This window comes from Chelonia mydas, chromosome 1 (assembly GCF_015237465.2).
Source record: "Chelonia mydas isolate rCheMyd1 chromosome 1, rCheMyd1.pri.v2, whole genome shotgun sequence".
Taxonomy (NCBI): Eukaryota; Metazoa; Chordata; order Testudines; family Cheloniidae; genus Chelonia; species Chelonia mydas.
Window position 1 is genome coordinate 949,667 of NC_057849.1, and position 12,639 is coordinate 962,305.

Genomic DNA, 12,639 nt, shown 5'->3' on the forward strand with positions numbered 1-12,639 from the left:
TGCGCGCAGATGTGGTCGCCTCATCTCAAAAAAGATTTATTTTCATTGGAAAAGGTCCAAAAAAGGGCAATGAAAATCATTAGGGGGATGGAACGGCTTCCATATGAGGAGAGGTTAATAAGACTGGGACTTTTCAGCTTTGAAAAGAGGCCACTAAGGGGGGATATGAGAGAGGTCTATAAAATCATGATTGGTGTGGAGAAAGGAAATAAGGAAGTGGTATTTACTCCTTCTCATAACACAAGAACTAGGGGTCACCAAATGAAATTAATAGGCAGCAGGTTTAAAACAAAGAAAAGGAAGTATTTCTTCACACAACACACAGCCAACCTGTGGAACTCCTTGCCAGAGCATGTTGTGAAGGTCCGTCAATGGCCAAGATGGGAAGGGATGGAGTCTGTTTGCCAGTAGCTGGAAATGGGTGACGGGGGATGGATCACCGGATGATTGCCTGTTCTCTTCATTCCCTCTGGGGCACCTGGCACTGGCCACGGCCGGAAGACAGGACACTGGGCTAGATGGATCCTTGATCTGACCCAGTCTGGCCATTCTTATGTTCTTATATTTGCAGAGGTCCAGTGATCAGGAATGAGAAGGGTGGCAAACCGATGAGATCTACGCTGCCCGACTCCCCAGTTTGTCGCAATGACACAGCACAGTAAGGTCAGGAAAGGGTCTAATGCAGGGCGGGGGTGTGTGTTGGATAAGGGGTGGGAGGTCCCGGGGGCAGTCAGGAGAGAGGGGGCAGTTGGATGGGGTGGAGGTTCTGGAGGGCGCTGTCAGGGGATGAGGAACAGGGGGGTTGGATATGCGTGGGAGTCCTGGGGGGCCAGTCAGGGGGCAGGGTGTGGATAGGGGGTCAGGAAAGTCAGGGGACAGGGAGCAGGGGGGATTGGATAGGGGGTGGGGTCCCAGAGCGGCAGTTAGGGGAGGGGGCGGTGAGGGGACAAGGAGGGGGGGGAGCTGATGGGGGGGTTCTGAGGGGGTCAGTCAGGGGTTAGGAAGTGGGAGGGGGCGAATACGGGGTGGGGCCAGGCTGTTTGGGGAGGCACAGCCTTCCCTACCAGGCCGTCCATACAGTTTTGCAGCTCCAATGGGGCCCTTGGGCCAAAAGTTTGCCCACCCCTGGTGTAATGTCTCCCTGACTGCCCAGTAAGTGATTCAGGGAAGAGAGCACAGCACCAAGTCACCAGCCAGCTCTGCACAGAGCTCAGTCTGAGAGCCAGAGCACCAGGGAAAAACTTTAAATCCCTTTATGAGTGAAGAGCTGGAGTAGCCTGCCCCGGATCTGTTTGGTCCTCACCCCGTAGATGATGGGGTTGAGCGTGGGGGGCACCAGGAGGTACATGTTGGCAACGAGAATGTGGAAATACAGGGGCACATTTTGTCCAAACCGGTGTGTGAGGGAGGAGAAGAGACCTGGGATGTAAAAGGTTAAGATGGCACAGAGGTGGGAGCTGCAGGTCCCCAAAGCCTTGAGCCGGGCGTCCTTCGTGGGGAGGCTGAAGATGGCCCTGAGGATCTGGATATAGGACACAGCGATAAAAATCATATCCAGACCCCTGACACAGAGTACCACAAAGAGGCCATAGTAACTACTGACGCGGGTGTCGCCACAGGCCAGCTTCACCACGGCTATGTGCTCGCAGTACGAGTGGGGGATGATGTTGGTTCTGCAATATGGCCACTGCCTCGCCAGGAGGAGAAAGGGCAGTACGAGCATGCCGCCACGCAGCACCAAGGCGAGTCCAATCTTGGCCACCACGAGGTTTGTTAGGATGGTGGAATGTCTCAGGGGATCACAGATGGCCACATAGCGATCATATGCCATGGCCACGAAGATCCCAGAATCTATCACTGAGAAGCAGTGAAGGAAATACATCTGGGTGAGGCAGGCACTGAAATCGATCTCCCTGGAATTGAACCAGAAGATGCTCAGCATTTTGGGCAGGGTGGATGTAGACAGGCCCAGGTCGGTGACAGCCAGCATGCAGAGGAAATAGTACATGGGCCCATGGAGGCTTGGTTCTGTCTTGACGATGAACAGGATGATGAAGTTTCCCAAGACGGCTACGATGTACATGGTGGAGAAGGGGATGGAGATCCAGACATGGGCCGCCTCTAGGCCAGGAATGCCCAGCAGGATGAAGGTGGAGGGGTTGGTGAAGTCGGTTGTGTTGGCATCTGACATGGAGTAAGGGAGAAGGTGTTCAACTCTGAGGCGTTCCCAGGGCCCAGAGTGATGTTCGCAGTACAAAAGCCTGGATGAAGAGACAATGTTAATATGAGCCACTACATGCCCTACTGGATACTTTCCCCATGGGTGAAGCAGATTGGTCGCTGGAGCAGCTCTTGGGGGCAGCTGGCAGAGCACAAAGGAAAGGAGGACTTGTGGCACCTTAGAGACTAACACATTTATTTGAGCATAAGCTTTTGTGAGCTACAGCTCACTTCATCGGATGCATGCAGTGGAAAATACAGTGGGGAGATTTATATACGCAGAGAACATGATACAATGGGTGTTACCATACACACTGTAACCAGAGTGATCATAGAATCATAGAATATCACGGTTGGAAGGGACCTCAGGAGGTCACCTAGTCCAACCCCCTGCTTAAAGCAGGATCAATCCCCAACTGATTAGGTAAGATGAGCTATTACCAGCAGGAGAGCGGGCGGGGGGCGGGGGGAACCTTTTGTAGTGATAATCAAGGTGGGCCATTTCCAGCAGTTGACAAGAACGTCTGAGGAACAGTGCAGGGAAATAAACATGGGGAAATAGTTTTACTTTGTGGAATGACACATCCACTCCCAGTCTTTATTCAAGCCTAAGTTAATTGTATCCAGTTTGCAAATTAATTCCAATTCAGTAGTCTCTCCTAGGAGTCTGTTTCTGAAGTTTTTTTGTTGAAGAATTGCCACTTTTAGGTCTGTAATCGAGTGACCAAAGAGATTGAAGTGTTCTCCGACTGGTTTTTGAACGTTATAATTCTTGACATCTGATTTGTGTCCATTTATTCTTTTACGTAGAGACTGTCCAGTTTGGCCAATGTACATGGCAGAGCGGCATTGCTAGCACATGATGGCATATATCACATTGGTGGATGTGCAGGTGAACGAGCCTCTGATAGTGTGGCTGACGTGATTAGGCCCTGTGATGCTGTCCCCTGAACAGATATGTGGGCACAGTTGGCAACGGACTTTGTTGCAAGGATAGGTTCCTGGATTAGTGGTTCTGTTGTGTGGTGTGTGGTTGCTGGTGAGTATTTGCTTCAGGTTGGGGGGCTGTCTGTAAGCAAGGACTGGCCTGTCTTCAAGATCTGTGAGAGTGATGGGTGGTCCTTCAGGATAGGTTGTAGATCCTTGATGATGCGTTGGAGGGGTTTTAGTTGGGGGCTGAAGGTGACGGCTAGTGACGTTCTGTTATTTGTTAGGCCTGTCCTGTAGTAGGTGACTTCTGGGTACCATTCTGGCTCTGTCAATCTGTTTCTTCACTTCAGACAGGTGGGTATTGTAGTTGTAAGAATGCTTGATAGAGATCTTGTAGGTGTTTGTCTGAGGGGTTGGAGCAAATGCGGTTGTATCGTAGAGCTTGGCTGTAGACAGTGAATCGTGTGGTGTGGTCTGGGTGAAAGCTGGAGGCATGTAGGTAGGAACAGAGGTCAGTAGGTTTCCGGTATAGGGTGGTGTTTATGTCACCATCGCTTATTAGCACTGTAGTGTCCAGGAAGTGGATCTCTTGTGTGGACTGGACCAGGCTGAGGTTGGTGGTGGGATGGAAACTGTTGAAATCATAGTGGAATTCCTCAAGGGCTTCCTTGCCCTGGGTCCAGATGATGAAGATGTCATCAGTGTAGTGCAAGTAGAGTAGGGGACAAGAGCTGAGGAAGCATTGTTCTAAATCAGCCATAAAAATGTCGGCATAGTGTGGGGCCCTGCGGGTACCCATAGCAGTGCCGCTGATGTGAAGGTCTACATTGTCCCCAAATGTGAAATAGTTATGGGTAAGGACAAAGTCAGAAAGTTCAGCCACCAGGTTTGCCGTGACATTATCGGGGATAGTGTTCTTGACGGCTTGTAGTCCATCTTTGTGTGGAATGTTGGTGTAGAGGGCTTCTACATCCATAGTGTCCAGGATGGTGTTTTCAGGAAGATCACCAAAGGATTGTAGTTTCCTCAGGAAGTCAGTGGTGTCTCGAAGGTAGCTGGGAGTGCTGGTAGCATAGGGCCTGAGGAGGGAGTATACGTAGCCAGACAATCCTGCTGTCAGGGTGCCAATGCCTGAGATGATGGGGTGTCCAGGATTTCCAGGTTTATGGATCTTGGGTATCAGATAAAATACCGCAGGTCGGGGTTCCAGGGGTGTGTCTGTGTGGATTTGTTCTTGTGCTTTTTCATGGAGTTTCTTGAGCAGCTGGTGTAGTTTCTTTTGATAACCCTTGATTACAGACCTAAAAGTGGCAATATTTCAAAAAAAAAAAAACTTCAAAAACAGACTCCAACGAGAGACTGCTGAATTGGAATTAATTTGCAAACTGAATACAATTAACTTAGGCTTGAATAAAGACTGGGAGTGGATGTGTCATTACACAAAGTAAAATTATTTCATAGAATCATAGAATATCAGGGTTGGAAGGGACCTCAGGAGGTCATCTAGTCCAAGCCCCTGCTCAAAGCAGGACCAATCCCCAATCAAATCATCCCAGCCAGGGCTTTGTCAAGCCTGACCTTAAAAAGTTCTAAGGAAGGAGATTCTACCACCTCCCTAGGTAACGCATTCCAGTGTTTCACCACCCTCTTGGTGAAAAAGTTTTTCCTAATATCCAACCTAAACCTCCCCCACTGCAACTTGAGACCATTACTCCTTGTCCTGTCCTCTTCTACCACTGAGAATAGGCTAGAACCATCCTCTCTGGAACCACCTCTCAGGTAGTTGAAAGCAGCTATCAAATCTCCCCTCATTCTGATCTTCTGCAGACTAAACAATCCCAGTTCCCTCAGCCTCTGCTCATAAGTCATGTGTTCCAGACCCCTAATCATTTTTGTTGCCCTTCGCTGGACTCTCTCCAATTTATCCACATCCTTCTTGTAGTGTGGGGCCCAAAATTGGACACAGTACTCCAGATGAGGCCGCACCAATGTCAAATAGAGGGGGACGATCACGTCCCTTGATCTGCTTCCTATGCCCCTACTTATACATCCCAAAATGCCATTGGCCTTCTTGGCAACAAGGGCACACTGCTGACTCATATCCAGCTTCTCGTCCACTGTAACCCCTAGGTCCTTTTCCGCAGAACTGCTGCCTAGCCATTCGGTCCCTAGTCTGTAGCTGTGCATTGGGTTCTTCCGTCCTAAGTGCAGGACCCTGCACTTATCCTTATTGAACCTCATCAGGTTTCTTTTGGCCCAATCCTCCAATTTGTCTAGGTCCCTCTGTATCCTATCCCTGCCCTCCAGCGTATCTACCACTCCTCCCAGTTTAGTATCATTCGCAAATTTGCTGAGAGTGCAATCCACACCATCCTCCAGATCATTTATGAAGATATTGAACAAAACCGGCCCCAGGACCGACCCCTGGGGCACTCCACTTGACACCGGCTGCCAACTAGACATGGCGCCATTGATCACTACCCGTTGAGCCCAACAATCTAGCCAACTTTCTACCCACCTAATAGTGCATTCATCCAGCCCATACTTCTTTAACTTGCTGACAAGAATACTGTGGGAGACCGTGTCAAAAGCTTTGCTAAAGTCAAGAAACAATACATCCACTGCTTTCCCTTCATCCACAGAACCAGTAATCTCATCATAAAAGGCGATTAGATTAGTCAGGCATGACCTCCCCTTGGTGAATCCATGCTGACTGTTCCTGATCACTTTCCTCTCATGTAAGTGCTTCAGGATTGATTCCTTGAGGACCTGCTCCATGATTTTTCTGGGGACTGAGGTGAGGCTGACTGGCCTGTAGTTCCCCGGATCCTCCTCCTTCCCTTTTTTAAAGATTGGCACTACATTAGCCTTTTTCCAGTCATCTGGGACTTCCCCCGTTCGCCACGAGTTTTCAAAGATAATGGCCAATGGCTCTGCAATCACATCCGCCAATTCCTTTAGCACTCTCGGATGCAACTCGTCCGACCCCATGGACTTGTGCATGTCCAGCTTTTCTAAATAGTCCCTAACCACCTCTTTCTCCACAGAGGGCTGGCCATCGACTCCCCATGTTGTGATGCCCAGCACAGCAGTCTGGGAGCTGACCTTGTTAGTGAAGACAGAGGCATTGAGCACATTCTCTTTTTCCACATCCTCTGTCACTAGGTTGCCTCCCTCATTCAGTAAGGGGCCCACACTTTCCTTGGCTTTCTTCTTGTTGCCAACATACCTGAAGAAACCCTTCTTGTTACTCTTGACATCTCTTGCTAGCTGCAGCTCCAGGTGCGATTTGGCCCTCCTGATTTCATTCCTACATGCCTGAGCAATATTTTTATACTCTTCCCTGGTCATATGTCCAACCTTCCACTTCTTGTAAGTTTCTTTTTTATGTTTAAGATCCTCTAGGATTTCACCGTTAAGCCAAGCTGGTCGCCTGCCATATTTACTATTCTTTCGACTCATCGGGATGGTTTGTCCCTGTAACCTCAACAGGGATTCCTTGAAATACAGCCAGCTCTCCTGGACTCCTTTCCCCTTCATGTTAGTCCCCCAGGGGATCCTACCCATCCGTTCCCTGAGGGAGTCGAAGTCTGCTTTCCTGAAGTCCAGGGTCCGTATCCTGCTGCTTACCTTTCTTCCCTGTGTCAGGATCCTGAACTCAATCAACTCATGGTCACTGCCTCCCAGATTCCCGTCCACTTTTGCTTCCCCCACTAATTCTTCCCTGTTTGTGAGCAGCAGGTCAAGAAAAGCTCCCCCCCAGTTGGCTCCTCTAGCACTTGCACCAGGAAATTGTCCCCTACGCTTTCCAAAAACTTCCTGGATTGCCTGTGCACCGCTGTATTGCTCTCCCAGCAGATATCAGGAAAATTAAAGTCACCCATGAGAACCAGGGCGTGCGATCTAGTAGCTTCTGCGAGTTGCCGGAGAAAGCCTCATCCACCTCATCCCCCTGGTCCGGTGGTCTTTAGCAGACTCCCACCACGACATCACTCTTGTTGCTCACACTTCTAAACTTAACCCAGAAACACTCAGGTTTTTCTGGAGTTTCGTACCGGAGCTCTGAGCAGTCATACTGCTCCCTTACATACAGTGCTACTCCCCCACCTTTTCTGCCCTGCCTGTCCTTCCTGAACAGTTTATACCCATCCATGACAGTACTCCAGTCATGTGAGTTATCCCACCAAGTCTCTGTTATTCCAATCACATCATAGTTCCTTGACATCACCAGGACCTCCAGTTCTCCCTGCTTGTTTCCAAGGCTTTGTGCATTTGTATATAAGCACTTGAGATAACCTGCTGATCGCCCCTCCTTCTCAGTATGAGGCAGGAGCCCTCCCCTCACAGACGTTCCTGCCTGTGCTTCCTCCCGGTATCCCGCTTTCCCACTTACCTCAGGGCTTTGGTCTCCTTCCCCCGGTGAACCTAGTTTAAAGCCCTCCTCACTAGGTTAGCCAGCCTGCTCGCAAAGATGCTCTTCCCTCTCTTCGTAAGATGGAGCCCGTCTCTGCCCAGCACTCCTCCTTCATGGAACACCATCCCATGGTCAAAGAATCCAAAGCCTTCTCTCCGACACCACCTGCGTAGCCATTCGTTGACTTCCAGGATTCAACGGTCCCTACCCAGGCCTTTTCCTTCCACGGGGAGGATGGACGAGACCACCACTTGCGCCTCAAACTCCTTTATCCTCCTTCCCAGAGCCACGTAGTCCACAGTGATCCGCTCAAGGTCTTTCTTGGCAGTATCATTGGTGCCCACGTGGAGAAGCAGGAAGGGGTATTTCCCCATGTTTATTCCCGCTCCTCGCCCCCCACTTTTTTTTCCAGATGTTTCTTGCCAACTGCTGGAAATGGCCCACCTTGATTATCACTACAAAAGGTTCCCCCGACACGCTCCCCTGCTGGTAATAGCTCACCTTACCTGATCACTCTCGTTACGGCGTGTATGGTAACACCCATTGTTAGTCTCTAAGGTATCACAAGTTCTCCTTTTCTTTTTGCGGATACAGACTAACTTGGCTGCTCCTCTGAAACCTGGCAGAGCAGAGAGATTCATGGGATTGCTGGTGGAGTGGAGCGGTCCCCACGGAAAGGTGGGGCAATCGGCTTTGGACAACGTAAGGTGCCCCTTAACCCCCCATCTCCACCCAGGGTGGGAGGTAAAACTCTGCAGATAAACTTTCAAACTCTGACCGCTCCACTGACCAGGGACAGAGACTTCTGGGTTTTTGGAGTTTTGGGACTCTGGGTGACTTTTGGGTTGCTGGACTCAAGAACCAAAGGGAAAGGAAACAGCCCAATTTGCTTGGGGTGGGTTTTTTGCTCATGGGTTGTGTTATGAATTCTGTTTGTGGTGTCTCCCCAACATAATGCCACATTGTTCCTCTCTGTTATTAAAAGGCTTTTGCTACACTCAGACGCTGTGCTTGCGAGAGAGGAAGTATTGCCTCTTGGAAGCACCCAGGTCACTGGGTGGGGGCTCGAGCCGGTTTTGCATTGTGTTATTGGAATGGATCCCCTAGATACTGAACCCGGCCCTTGTTGCTGCCGACTCTGACGGGCAGAAGGGTTACACAAACACCAGAAACATAAACGATTAAAAATTAAAGGGAAAGGTTTTAAATAAGGATTTGACAAGGTTAGGAAAAAATGGAAAATCTGGCATGGGATTAGTTAACAAAAAGTCTAGGAATATAATTAATGCAAGTCACCAACAGGGTTATGGAAAGAGGTCTTGCCAAAAAAGTGTATCCTTTAATGACTGTACACGTTTGGTTGACCAAGGGAACTGCACATGTACAATAGACTTCGATGTCTCTGAGGCATTTGATGTAGTCGGGGAAAACTTTCAGATAAAAACACTATCCAATATCAGTAGAGCAGACATAAAATAGACTAAAAACTGTCTAACTGACAGATCTCAGGAAGCAGCTGTCAATGGGGCGTTGCAGGGAATGGGGGTGATTCTAGTGCAGTTCTGCAGGGATGAGTTCTGGGCCCAATGCTATTCAATATTTTCATCAATGATATGGAAGCAAATAGAAAATCACTGTAGATAAAATAGCAGAGGACCCAAAATTGGCAGAATGGTTACAATGAGGCAGCCAGGGCAGACACAAATGTTTTAATACAGTCAAATGCAAAGTTATCACCTTGGAAAAGGGAACGCAGGCTCGACCTACACACTCGATCACTGTATTATGGAATTGAGGGACCCTGAAAAGGATTTAGGGGTCACTGTGGATAACCAACTCAGTGTAGTGGTGAGTTGGAGGAGGGGAAGGATTTTACCTCTGCATATGGAATTGGTGAAACCGAATGCATCCAGTTCCGGGGTCCACATTTCAAGATTTGAAAATTTGGAGAATGTGCAGAAAAGAGCCACAAAAAAGATTGGAGGCTGCAGAAAATGCAGGCCAGTGAGAGACTTAAAGAGCTTCATCTGTTTGGAAGTGGTGGGTTCCCCAAGTCCCCATGTCTTCAGATCCAGACCGGATGCTTTTTTGGAAGATCTGCTTGAGGGCCTGTCTACACTTAAAATGCTAGTGCGGCGCTGCCATAGCTCTTCAGTGAAGACACGACTTATCCGGCAGCATAGGTAATCCACCTCCCTGAGAGGCGGTAGCTAGGTTGACTTCATGGTGGGGTCTACACTGGGGTTAGGCTGTTATAGCTACATGTCTCAGGGGAGCGGATTTATTGGCTATTGCAAAAAAAAAATTACAGTTTTAGGTTGCATTAACAGCATGCAAGTCACCGCAGATGATAATATTCCTCTACTCAGTTTTCGTTAGGCTTCAGCTGGAGTATTGTGTCCAGTTTTGGTCACCAATGTATAGGAAGGATCCAGAGGAATTGGAAGGATCCAAAGGGGAGAGACAAAGATAATCAAAGGGGTGGAATGCAAGCCACACGAGCAAAGGCTGAAGGAACTGGATATGTTTAGTTTGGAAAAGGAGAGGCTGAGCGGGGCCATGACAGAGGTCTTCAGATCTTTGAAAGGCTGCCATAACAAAAAAAGTTGGAGGAAAGTTGTTCTGTGTGGCCACAGAGGTGGGAAAAGAGTCAGTGGGTTCAGACTCCAGCAGAGCAGATTTAGATGAAATCTCAGGAAAAACTTCCTAACTGTAAAACCAGGAGGACAATGGAACAGACGTGGAAGCTCCTTTGCCAGAAGTTTTCCAAAGAAGGTTGGATACTCATCTGTCCTGGATGGTTTAGATGCAACAAATCCTGCATCGTGGCGGGGGGTTAGACGAGCTGACCCTCGCGGTCCCTTCTCACCCTGTGGCTCTATGATTCTATGATGTGAAATTGTACCGTAGACCAGGTCTTAGTCAAACACAAGTCTTTGGCCTCAATACAGGGGAAAGTGGGTGAAATGTAACACCTTGTATGATACAGGAGGTAATACGGGATGATCTACTGGTGCCTTCTGACCATGAAGCCTATGAATCTATCGATAAATAAACTAGATCAAGCATTTATATTTACTCTGTCTCACCACTCACAAACAAGGGACCATTCAGTTACATTTCAGAGCAGCAGCCGTGTTAGTCTGTATTCGCAAAAAGAAAAGGAGTACTTGTGGCACCTTAGAGATGGTAATAGCTCACCTTACCTGATCACTCTCTCGTTACAGTCTGTATGGTAACACCCACTGTTTCATGTTCTCTGTGTATATAAATCTCCCCACTGTATTTTCCACTGAAATGCGTCTGATGAAGTGAGCTGTAGCTCACGAAAGCTTTTGCTCAAATAAATTGGTTCGTCTTTAAGGTGCCACAAGTCCTCCTTTTCTTCCAGTTACATTGAAAGTCTGAACAGATAACACTGATGAAAGAAAATTTTATGGCTGCGCAGAGCAGAAAGGAACACAGTCTTACTCTCTAGCCCATCATGCCCATGTTGCCCTGGGTTTGTCGAGCAGGTGAGCTCCTCAGCAAGAGATGGTACCTGTGAATCCTGAGACAGAAGTGTCTTCCCTGGGAATCCCAATCCGGTAGCCGTGTCCCACACCGCTCTCACCCCAGCATCTGCAGCAACATCCCACGCTGAGAGCTGAGAGGGGGCTGTGCACCGTTTATAATAGAGCTCTGTGCAATCCCTGTGGGGTTTGTTCAGCCTCTAGAGGAGAAGCAGCATATGGAATGAAACAGGCTAGAGACTGGAGGCAGTCTAGCCAATGTCTCTTTCCATGTCTGCATTTCTGTGCTCTTTATCCAGCTTTGGGAGTAGACAGCAATGATGGGATCTTCCCAAAGGGAGATGAGAACTCTTGGGCTCTGTGTTCAGGGAGAGAGGAATTGGCTGCTCTCGTTATCTGTGTATGTTTAAAAACTATAGTTCATTACTGTGACGTTGCACTCCATATGTTCTATGAAAATAGGCTTATGAATCTGAAAAGGACAGAGCTGGGATATGCTTTATGCAAAAGATCTCTTGTAACATATCATTGGAAAATTTATAATGTGCTAAATTTCATTTTCCTATTCGTATGCATGTATCGTTCTTATTTCTGACTTTAGAAATATAAGGTATAAACTTGTACTACTAACCTAGTCAGATTAAGTGGAGACCATTAAGAATGCTTCAGAAACAATGAGTTGTAAATGGCTCGTTTACCTGCAAGCCTTCCTGTGTACTGTTAGGATATAGATATTCAGGCCTGTCTGTAAAAGCCTGTACTTTAAGAATTTAGGGGTATTCTTATCACTTGGCTAGTTCTAGAGGTATAAAAGAAAGAATCAAAATCACTGTCTGCTGGTGTAAGGGCCTTCTCTTACTGTGACAGTTTGAGGCCCTGTGCTTAGGCTAAGGCCTTTGGCTAAGCAGCAGAGGCAGCCATAAGCCAAGAAGCGAACAGTCACATCCTCACATTCCAAACTAGTCACATTGAAAGAAGGTGCTATGGGGCTGTTAGGAATACAATCCTGTCCTGATAATTCCTATCCCCCCCAGAGAAAGGGAAGTGCCTAGAAAATGTAAAAGGAAACTTAGTATGATAGCATCCTGTCTGGCAAGAACTCACTTATCAATAGCTGGGATGTGAAATCCTCACTTCTGTATTGTTTTGTCATTATAGTTCCCACTTTGCTATGGTTTGTCTGTATAATCTCTGTCTGGTTCTGTGATTGCTTCTGTCTGCTGTATAATTAATTTTGCTGGGTGTAATCTAATTAAGGTGGTGGGATATAATTGGTTAGCTAATCATGTTACAATATTGGTTAGTTAAATTTCAGTAGAATGATTGGTTAAGGTATAGCTACGAATATTACTATATAAATTAGGGGCAAACAGGAAGTAAGTTGGGATTTGAAAATAAGGAAAAAGGAACTTGTATTTAAGCTTGCTGGAAGTTCACCCCCATAAACATCGAATTGTTTGCACCTTCGGACTTTGGGTATTGTTGCTCTCTGTCCATGCGAGAAGGACCAGGGAAGTGGGAGAGTGAAGGAATAAGCTCTCTAACATGTACATGTGGGCCAGC

At 47.8% G+C, this 12,639-nt stretch overlaps 1 protein-coding gene across 1 annotated transcript; it reads right to left on the bottom strand.

Moving 5' to 3' along the window:
• Positions 1–1,243: 1,243 nt before the first annotated feature.
• On the bottom strand, positions 1,244–2,191 carry LOC119565116 (olfactory receptor 52M1-like). The gene has a single exon (XM_037889538.2). It carries the CDS (start codon positions 2,189–2,191, stop codon positions 1,244–1,246), a length of 948 nt encoding a protein of 315 aa, XP_037745466.1.
• Positions 2,192–12,639: the final 10,448 nt, after the last annotated feature.

Excerpts from the sequence above, each read along its gene's own strand:
- LOC119565116 (XM_037889538.2), bottom strand. The coding sequence starts at position 2,191 with ATGTCAGATGCCAACACAACCGACTTCACCAACCCCTCCACCTTCATC.